This window comes from Rhea americana, unplaced genomic scaffold, assembly GCF_003343005.1.
Source record: "Rhea americana isolate MKP2758 unplaced genomic scaffold, rheAme1 scaffold_4, whole genome shotgun sequence".
Taxonomy (NCBI): Eukaryota; Metazoa; Chordata; class Aves; order Rheiformes; family Rheidae; genus Rhea; species Rhea americana.
Genome location: NW_028186534.1, coordinates 3,629,253 through 3,639,745, shown reverse-complemented (window position 1 = coordinate 3,639,745; position 10,493 = coordinate 3,629,253). Strand labels below are relative to the sequence as shown.

Here is a 10,493-nt window from a genome sequence, read left to right as displayed (position 1 = left end):
ACTCCAGCAGTTTTGATATGAAATAACATGGTTTGACTTTATACTTTTGGCGTTTTTTTTTTGTTTTGTTTGTTTGTTTTTTTGTTTGGTTGGTTTTTTGTTTTGTTTTTTGCTAAAGCAGCTTTAACTGGAGGGATTTAATAAGTCCTTCCCAAGTAACTTTGTAGTTGGGGTCCTGTCCTTGGTAGGAAATGTAACTGTGAAACTCTGCATACACAGGTTCTGGTTGGAGCTTTGGTGTAAAGGTTTCCCAGCATAATAGGGTGGCAGATGACACTTGCATTAAACACAAACTGGGAAATATGTGTGACGCTGTCAGATGGGTCCCTTGGAGTAGAGAGGCATGGAAACAGCTAGAGCTGTGGCTTTGTCTGTAGAGAGTGGTGGGCCCTTGTCTAATGAACATAAGCCTGTAAGTCAATGGTAAACTTCCTACTTATTTTTTCTTATTCTCTTAGGAGTTTTCTTTAGGCTATTACGTCTCAGGCTGAAAAATTCTGATCTATAAGTTGAGAATCCTGATTGGGCTTTAGGGAAAATTATTCAGTACTAACAAGAATGACAGTTCTGGGCTTGTGTAAAAATGGATGCTTACATACTTGGAGAAATTTTACTGATAAATCTGGGGCATCTGGGAGTTTATGTGAGGTATTGAGGTCCACTTCCTATGATGAAGACAGTGTTTTAGTTCTGTGAATCTGACCTAGGTGACTGACTGTATATRGGCCTGCTAGTTCCATAGGAGACTAAACTTACATTGTCACTGCCTGGTAGAAGTAAGCAACGTTCAGTTTCCACACTGACACATTCTTTGCTAACTTAGTTTTTCGTTGCTTAAGTTCTTCAGTTGCACTCAGTCAGGGGCCTTGTGGTCATGTGATGTGTTTTTCTTGGCTTCAGTTGCTAAATTGCTGTATGGGATATAATAAACAAATTGTTTCCATATAAACAATTGGTTTTGTAGTAGTAACTATTGTGTGGGCCATCTTCCATTCAGTTGTCATGCACATCAACATTATTTAAAAGATCTTGGAAACCTGAGGTTGCGGCCATTCTTGATCTGTAGGACTGTCCCTTGCGTATATGTCAATGCATGTTCTAAAAGAAAAAAAATATCTGGCAGAATAGTATAAATGTATCATCTGAGGCTGTCAACAGCTACGGCTGAACGTGGTTTATTTAAATCCACAGAAACACTTTGTGTAGCGTGTAAAAGCTGTTCAGTGTCGTAAGGAGCTGTCCAGTGCCTCAGTACTTTTAAACTATTTTTGTTGTAGAATAATGTGTAGAATAGTGTAAAAAAAGAAAAAGAAAAGACAYGTTGGCTTCTATGTGAGAGCATGCAGTGCCTCTCAGGCTTACCATTATGGGCAGTATGGAAAAGGGCAGAGGTCTACATAGGGAACTTACTGATATGTTTAACCTAAGGTCAGTATGAATTTTGTTGCATTTTGAAGAATAATGCTTACATGTTGATAGTGTATAACTTGTAAAACAAATGAATATATATATTTAAAAAAACTCTTCAAGTAAGTTACTTTACTAGAGTTGATGAACTTCCCACTTATTAGTGACTGACTTCTGCTTCACCCTTCAGCATTCACTTCTGGGGTACAGACAATCAAGAGACATTTTCTGTGTCCTTCCTCCCCACCAATTACAGGATAGCCATGGATAAAAGTGAGTTGGTACAGAAAGCCAAACTGGCTGAACAGGCCGAGCGTTACGATGACATGGCTGCTGCTATGAAGGCTGTCACTGAGCAAGGACATGAACTGTCCAATGAAGAAAGGAATCTACTGTCGGTTGCCTACAAGAATGTCGTTGGTGCTCGTCGCTCATCTTGGCGTGTAATTTCCAGCATTGAACAGAAAACAGAGAGGAATGAGAAAAAACAGCAGATGGGAAGAGAATATCGTGAGAAAATTGAGGCTGAATTGCAGGATATCTGCAATGATGTTCTGGTAATAATCCAACAGCAAAAATAACAGTAGTTAGTACTGCAGCATTCTTCAGAGAGGCTTAAGGAATCTTACGAGGTCTATAGACACTGCAACACCTTAGCAGAGAAATAATTTTGCATAGACACTTAAGTCCAGTTCTAGCTCCTAAATAATCTAGTTTTTCTTGTGCAATTCATTGGATACTCGCCTGTTACAAAATTGCTTTATTTGTTTGGATTTTTTTCTACTTTAAAGTTCTGTGTGGAAGACCCCTAACTACTGGCTAGTGATAATCATGAAAGTAAATTTAGGGCATGAGTCCTGCTAAAAAGCCTACCCCTTACTTAGCATTCCTTAATAAGAGTATTTAACAACCTGAGGCTTGCTTAGTCCTTTTAATGGAATGGAAAAGGTGTATACTTCTTCCTCCAAATCAGTTTTTTTTTTTGTTTGTTTGTTTCTTTCTTTCACTTAAGAGTGAAAGTACTGTTAGTACTTTCTTAGTACTGTTCACTTCGTGAAAGGTCTGCTGTTTGAYAAAGGACAGGTGCTGTTAGTACTCTCAGCCTTTGCATTTTCTTTTTCTGAATGTACATGAGCTAACTTTGCTATTCAGAGCTTTTCACCTAAGTTGCAGATAGAATGTTTTAGGTAATTTCACTGCTACAGAACTTAAATCTGTGGAAGCAACAGTGACTAGGCTTGTGTTAATTTCAAGCTGCAGCCCTTGGTTAGCTCGCTTATGTACACAGGTTTTGATCAGTTTGATTCAAGGAATATCTTAAAGCCTTGTTAGTTACCTGGTTCTACAGGAATGAATTGTGGAAAGCCTCAATATAGCAAGTTTTCTGCTTTCCAGGGATTAAGATACAAGTAGTTTCTTTTCTCTGAGCTTAGGTAACAGTAAACGAAATGCTTAACATACGAGTATGCATAAGTCATTGTTAATGGTTTAACAGTTCCTGCTTACCATTGTAATGAGGCTGTTTCAGACATTTTTGTGACTTAAAAAATATTTGATGTTTGCTTTCTCAGGAGCTCCTGGATAAATACCTTATTATCAATGCCACGCAGCCAGAAAGCAAGGTCTTCTATTTGAAAATGAAAGGAGATTACTACAGATACCTTTCAGAGGTGGCATCTGGGGACAATAAGCAAAGTAGGTAGAAATCTCTCGTTCTGCTGGGGACTGAGCAGAACAAAGTATAAAAATACTTTTTTGTTGTTGTTGTTTTTTCCCCTAATTTGAAATATATTTCTTTCACTATTGCTCTGTAGTATTAAAGACTGGCACAGTGCTTGTCACTTTTAGAAAATTAGACTTCAGTGAAATTAACAGAAGTGATTGACAGAAGTTCATCAAATCGACCAAATTCTACTTGCAGCCTCCAACCTCAGCAGCTGTTTATTAGCGTATTTGGAAGTGTCACATCCTTTTCCTGATGCATGGAAGAGGAGAATGTGAGGTTTTTTTTCCTGGACCATGGCTTGCCTCATTGCTATGTCTCTCTGTTTGCTCTGTTGCTATTGTCTCCTRTTTAAACTATGGCTTTAGCTTACAAGTCTTTGCTATTTGCAAGCTTTTTGCATTCAGAAGTGGCATCTTGAGTTACTAGATTCTAATATCATTAATCCTGAACTGTTAAAGCAGTRCTTTGCTGTGCCTGACTTCCCAGTAGGTGGCTAATGTGGTTTGTAGCTTGCTACTTTAGTTGGCCATCCTTCTGGAGCTTGTTGTTACCTATCACCCAGGATTGTGTTTCTTCTGAAACCCCAAASTGGAATGTGAAGTTCAGGATCAGGAACTACCTACTGTAAGTTTCTTCTCAGGAGTGTTTAAATAGGTGGTTTAGGTACCTCTCTTCCCAGATGGTTTTGTCTGGGTTTATTGTTCAGAACCACTTCTTGATTAGCTAGGCTAGACACTAGTACTTAAGCACAATGGACTTTGAGTATGGTAAAACTTACATACATTCAGAATGATTAGATTTTATTTTGAATAAATTTCTTCTTAAGTCTCTTAAAATTTTGAACTTAATTTCCATAGGTCAAAGCTTTATCAATACAAAGTATTTTTGCCTTAATAGTTCAGCCAGTGGTAGGCTTTACATTTAAAATCACTAAAGGAAGCTCCTGTGCTCATGTAAGTGTATGAATATCTGGTCATAGTAATTCCTATTTCATTGTCTGGAYGAAGAATATAATAGCTTCACCCTTAAAGTACAATAATGTGCTGTGCATTAATGTGATTACTTCTTGCAGCAACTGTAGCGAACTCTCAGCAAGCTTACCAGGAGGCTTTTGAAATTAGCAAGAAAGAGATGCAACCAACGCACCCTATTCGACTTGGTTTGGCTCTCAATTTCTCTGTCTTCTATTATGAGATACTGAATTCTCCTGAAAAAGCCTGTAATCTGGCAAAGACGGTAAGCACACTCTTCATATTACCAGTCTCGTGGAGGCTAAGGAGATAATTACATGTGTACAATAGCACTTTCAAAATAGATATGCTTCCTCAAATCGAAGTCCTTAAAAATGTTGGCATCTTTAGACTGTTGTCATCTTTATGTATTTTCAAGAAAGTAAAACTAAGTTAGTCTAGCTAGGTTAAATGGATGTTAATTTGCTAGTACAATTGATCCGGTGAAAGGTGAGAGAAAGTGTCTCTTTGCACATCCATGTAATTCTCTTAGAATGCACTTATATTAAATTCAAAAACACTTGAATTTAAATTAACACTTCTAAAGTGAAAGTTGTTTTAATTTGAATACCTAGCAAATACATTGATTGCCTTCTGTGTGATTAGTCACAGCCCAAAATGTGTGTGTGTGCTCGTGTCTCCCATCTCTCCAGAGACCTGAAAGAGCTTGTGTAGTTGGTTGAGCCAAACAACTAGCTAGTCATTTTTCTCTTAACCTTCTCTCTAAAATACTTTTACTCTAAAATAAGATTAGTGTCTTCTAAATGGAYGTTTTTGTATCTGTAAAAGTCATCTGGTAGTAACTTGAATAATATGGCATTAGGTGAATCTTTGCATTTTTCATCTACGTATTGATCATACATTTTAACAAGAAATAATGTTTTGGTATGGAAAATGTAGCTGCTGTTTCTGTTTTTGGTTTTTTTTTAGTTAATGTGCTTATAGCTGTTGAAACCTGAATAGAAAAAAGGGCCTTTATTCATGATTCTTAGCTTTCAGACTTGCAGCATRGATTTCCATGCATAATACATTAATGGAAAGAGTGACTTTGTTGATTTCTAGTGGAACATTCTTGATTTTTCTATGCTGCTTCAAAAAGAAATCCAAAAGCTTCCACCTCCATCCTCAAAAAAAACCTTTGTCTCCCATTTTCTTTCCTACTAACTTATATTTGCAATATATATTACACACACGCGCGCGCGCGTGTGTGTGTGTATATATATATATATATATATAATGTTGCTCCTCTTGAATCTGACTTTGAGCTGTGTGAAGCATTCTCCAGTATGGCAATAACCATGTTTGCCTTTTCAGTACTTGGCATGGCAGCAGAGTTGTTCTGGGCTTTAGTTTGGACCCCAAGACCACTTCTGCTTTCCCACTGGTTTTCCAGGGATATGGTGCATGCTTTGGCTTAAAGTTCTCCTGGTGGTAGAGAAAAATATCAGTAGTTTTCTGGTACTGTATAATGATGCAGCAAATTTATAAGATCTATTTAAGATGAAATGAATGGAGAGAGCTGAAAGTGAAAGCCAAATGCTTTGTCTTGCTTGTTTTTAGGCATTTGATGAAGCGATAGCGGAGCTGGACACACTGAATGAAGAGTCCTACAAAGACAGCACTCTCATCATGCAGCTGCTTAGGGACAATCTCACTGTAAGTATCAGAGGACAAGCTGCTGCACTGTGTGCTGTTACTTCTTTAGGCTGTTGGGCTCTATGAAGTGAGGCTTAACATCTGAAGATTTATGTAGTTCTGTGCAATTAAAAAATGTCTTTTCTGAGTCATTAACTGTACTGTCTTAACTGCCTGTGTTAATTGTACTGTTTTTATTAATGGGTGAATTAGACTTATTTTAAAATTAGAAATCACTTGTTAATTGGTGTAAACGGGCTCGGCTTTTCAATAACACAAGGTGCAGTTCCTGTTTCTCAACAGCCTTGAGAAACAGCAGTTCTTAACAGCAACTTCTGCTTGCTTTTTACTCATAACTGTCTACCCATTTTTGTTAAAAAAAAAAAAAAAAAAAAAAGTTGACATCTTTAAAAAGCTGTTTAACAGCTTTACTGTTAAGCTAGATGAGAATTTTGCACGGCTACTGCTAATTATGCTGTCTTCCCTTTCCTGAAAGTTGTAATTGACTGCATGCTTTCAGCATAAACATGTGTTTGTATTTTCTTACAGCTATGGACGTCGGAAAACCAGGGAGATGAAGGGGATGCTGGGGAGGGAGAGAACTAATGGCTGTCACGCTTCACTATATGTTCAATGTCACCCTGTATCCTACACATATATCCCTTTGTGCGACAAGCAAAAAGAATAGTACATCGACTTTCACAACCTCAGCGTAGCAAAAACTGTCTGTGGGATAAAAACGGTTGGTTGATGTTTTGTGTCCTTAAAATGGAGGTCGGTTATTATAATGGTATTCTGAACTTTCCTATTATGAACATTTGCAGTTATGATTACCGTGTTTATATTTTTAACTGAACACTGTGATTATGGGTTTTGTGATTGCCATTGACTTTACAAAACTCTTTCTGGTAGAAAAGTAGACATCAATTATGTAACTCTGGCAAGCTTAATTTGGCACTAAAATAGTCGAAGTACAATTCTGTTGTAAAGTTGTACAGAAAGTTATAGAGATTCTATTGTGACACTGGGGCATGGAAAGAAAACAGTCCTATGTATGGCATTCCAGTTAGTAACACTGCTATGAATTAGTTTAACAGGCACACTCTGTAGACATTTTTAACCAAGTCTGAGGCACCGCTTTCAGTCAAAAGCTCACTTTGTCAATCTTATCTTTTGGGGGATTGGGYTTATTTGGGGTAGAAGGGTAATGGGGAGAGTTAGCAGCTTGATTTCCAAACTCTTTACACTGGCAGGTAACTGGGATTTGACTTTTAAGTGGTTTCATGCTCATACAACGTGCATGACTAAGCCCCTTCCCACAGCAATAAGTTACCTAATTATACCTTAAATATTTGTCAGTAGTGAGAATTCTTGATTCACTACCATGGACTTGCAATAGGAGAAGATTCAATTTTTTGAATGGCCTTATTAGTTTGGATGATACCATAAAATGATATGCCACTTTTGCATTACTTTATTCTTAGGTGAATTGAAATCTCCATGGTAATCCCATTCCATTTTGAATTTGTCCTGAAAACTTTCTAAATATTCCACTGAACCATCTTTAAGATCACTTTATAGAAATTTTTCTCCCATTGAACTCTGTTCATCCTCAACCCTCTTACTTTTTTAAATTTCATTAAAGTAATTTTGGACTCCCACATAATGTTTTTTTTTTTTTTGTTATGGCTGATGCCAGGATGGGGGGGGTGAGGTGAGACCTGAGTCTGCTAGTGGACAGATTCCTTTCTTGGATGTTTGAGAGCTGCCAGTGCTGTTGCAGTCTTCAGCTCTTTCCATCTGCCATTTACAGGCAGTACCAGAATCTGGCTCAAATATTCAGGATTTCCCAGTACTGGAATGCAGACCTTATACATTTGTGATGCTTGTAACTTGTAATATTTGAGATTCAAATACCCTCACCTACTTATGTTCTCAAACATGTCCCATTAAGTAAAACCTAAGAAGAGTTGCGTGAATAATGCAGTGGAAAAGATTAGGAATAGTCACCATCAGTCTCGTGGTATCATCCCTGTACCTTAACATTCCACTTAGCTATATAGGATCCATCTGTTTGTCTGTCCATCTGTCTGCTGAAGAGAGAATTTCATGCACTGATTTTAAAACTCCCCTCTACTAGCTGAACAAATTGTGCAGTTAATACTTGGCGCTTGATAAATGCAGTAGTGAATGTGGAACCGAGCCTGTCTGTATATCTGGTAGCTCTTTTCGCTTTGTTTTTACTGACCAGTATTCTGCCTAAAGTTTGCTTCTGTGACGGTTATATTGCCTAGCACACACGTGGTTGTGAGAATAGTGTAGCAAAAAGAAATACCTGGTTATTGATGTACTAGATTTGTGTATGTCTTTTAAACAGTTCTAGTTTCACCTTACACAAATAATCAGGAAAGTGTAAAAGAATTCAAAAGTGAATAATAAAAAAAAAATTTTATCAGTTGTTTGTGTCTGTTATCTTTGCCACTTGTGGCAAAAAACTTCTGGTAGTAGAATCACCACTTCCTTTTATTAAATGCTCAGATCTTGAATTGCTTGAATTGATTCCTGGTTTCTAAAAGCACTAATATTTAATTACTCATTCATTTTTCAGAGAGAATTGCTCATCCACCCTCCCAAATTTGTAGCAGAGGACACTGGTTCTCTTTGTTTCTATTAGGGTCATGCTTATAAATATGTTGTTGTTGCTAGATTTAAAAGAAATGCAACTATAAATATCTTCATYTAACTTTCTATGAGTCATTGCATATCTGAACACACTGCACATGAACAAAGCTGCAGTTCTAGTGCTGCAGTATTCCAGTGCTTGCTGCTGTTGGCTAATTACCTACAAAACTTTTAAACGCATACTTTTGAATGCAGGATGAGCTCTTCACTTGGAACTCCATTACTTGTTTGCATACCCAGTTGCACTTGTGAATTATAAGCTGCATGTGCTGTAGCAAACTCCACTTTTGTCAGCTATTAGTGTATAGAAAGCAATATGTGTGTACAAATGCACATTTAAATGCTGGGGGGGGGGTGTTTTCCTGGAAGTACAGTGCTTAAAGAGGTGAATGGCAATAGTCAGGATTGTTGATATCAAGTCATCCTAAAATTATGAAGCAGGTTGTGTGGGGCCAAAACATGTGTCCTTTCTGTTCTAAGAGCCTTCCAGTTCACTCTTTCAGTGAAATTGTACACAAGTGTGCTTTGCACATAATGCCACTCAGCTGCTTTTGCCTGCCTACTGCAAAGGCATTATGCTGAAACCTACCTAACTAGTGCTTGATCAGCAGCTAATCTGTCCTATACCAGCACTTTAAATGATTGTCTCCATTTGTATCTGTAATTATTGGTGCTTTGTCATTTTTCTCCCTCAATAAACCTACCTGTTCCTAAATGATTTTAGTGTATACCAGCTCCCAATCTCTTGCTATGCTGATGACATTGTCAGCTCCCAAAAGAATAAATCCCAGATGTTGCCAGCTATTCCTGTTCAGCAGAGCACCTATCCTGCCCCAGTTCTTTCAGATAACATCTTGCAGCCTTGCTTTCACCTTTTTGGGGGAAAGGATGAGCATAGGCAGACTTGTCACAGAGGTGATGAGTAAAGGGGATAGATGTGCGGAGAAAAAAGGGGGCAGATGAGCAAGCTGAAGAGCAAGGTTATCTTAATTCTTCAAGTAACCACTGCATYCTTTTGGGAAAGGGCAGTCCTGCAATGGAGATTGCTTAGTTAACAGTGGGCTGACCCAGACTGCAGCGTACAGCTGGGTGCATTCTGTGACTTTTAACTGACCTAAGTTGGTGCTGCTACAGCTCCTCATTCCTGGCACTGATGCTCATCTGACCTATGGGTGAGCGAGTTCAGGGTGTGAAACCACCAGAAAACTTTTTGTTAAGGTAAGTTTTCTCCTGATTTGCACTTCAGCTGACCCCTGAGGGTGTTTAAAGGAGAGTGTGGGAATGCTGGGATGAGGTGGAGCTGAGTGAGCGGTGCTGGAGAAGCTGAGGCTCTTCTGAGCTGCAGTGAAGGCCTCCGTGGCAGCACAGGAGTTACCTGCCTTAATGAGATCCTGCAGATTGCTCAGGCAAATGCAGATATGTGACATATCCTCCTTCACTAACTTCCCTTCTTAGAAGCACAGAAGCAGAGGAACTGTGGCCATGAGGAATGCAGTCTGACTGAAATAGGGAGATGYTTACTGTTTAGGCCCCCTAAAGCACTCCAACCACTGCCCTGGGCTCATGTGCTTTCTCAGGCAGCTTCAGCTGTGTAGCAAGCTTTTTAATGACAAATCACTGCCTCTTGCACACATACGATTATGTTCAGCACAGCTGGGGTGCGATCTCTCTAGATTAAGGTGACCTTACAGCTACCGTGGTTGTATGCAGCCCTGACAAAAGGTAACAGCAGAGACTGCGTCCTGCGTGCCGTGGGTCGTGGCTGGCTGTCGAGGGAGTTTGGGAACCCAGGAGCGTCTAACGCTGCAGGACTTGGAGCGGGCTGTGAACCCCTTACCTGCCCCTTGCCTCCGCTGCTCAAGCAACGTCTTTAGGGAATTGCCCGCGGGAGCCTCCCCGGAGCGCGCCAGCGCCCCGCGCCGCGTCGCGGCCCTGCTCTTTGCTTTAAAACACCTGAGCGGAGCGAGCGGCGGCTCTAACCCGGCTCGCAGCAGCAGGGAACGCGGCGCCTGCCGGGCCGGGGCCGCCGCTGC

General features: G+C 39.5%; 1 protein-coding gene across 1 annotated transcript; it reads left to right on the top strand.

Moving 5' to 3' along the window:
- The first annotated feature begins 1,595 nt into the window (after positions 1-1,595).
- On the top strand, positions 1,596-8,233 carry YWHAB (tyrosine 3-monooxygenase/tryptophan 5-monooxygenase activation protein beta). The gene is made up of 5 exons (XM_085313974.1): positions 1,596-1,964; positions 2,979-3,102; positions 4,206-4,369; positions 5,704-5,799; positions 6,328-8,233. Exons 1-5 carry the CDS (start codon positions 1,671-1,673, stop codon positions 6,382-6,384), a joined length of 735 nt encoding a protein of 244 aa, XP_085170100.1. The 5' UTR covers positions 1,596-1,670; the 3' UTR covers positions 6,385-8,233.
- The last annotated feature ends 2,260 nt before the right edge of the window (positions 8,234-10,493 follow it).

Excerpts from the sequence above, each read along its gene's own strand:
- YWHAB (XM_085313974.1), top strand. The coding sequence starts at position 1,671 with ATGGATAAAAGTGAGTTGGTACAGAAAGCCAAACTGGCTGAACAGGCC. Across the intron at positions 3,103-4,205 it reads ATCTGGGGACAATAAGCAAA|CAACTGTAGCGAACTCTCAG; the intron begins GTAGGTAGAAAT and ends TACTTCTTGCAG. Across the intron at positions 5,800-6,327 it reads TGCTTAGGGACAATCTCACT|CTATGGACGTCGGAAAACCA; the intron begins GTAAGTATCAGA and ends ATTTTCTTACAG.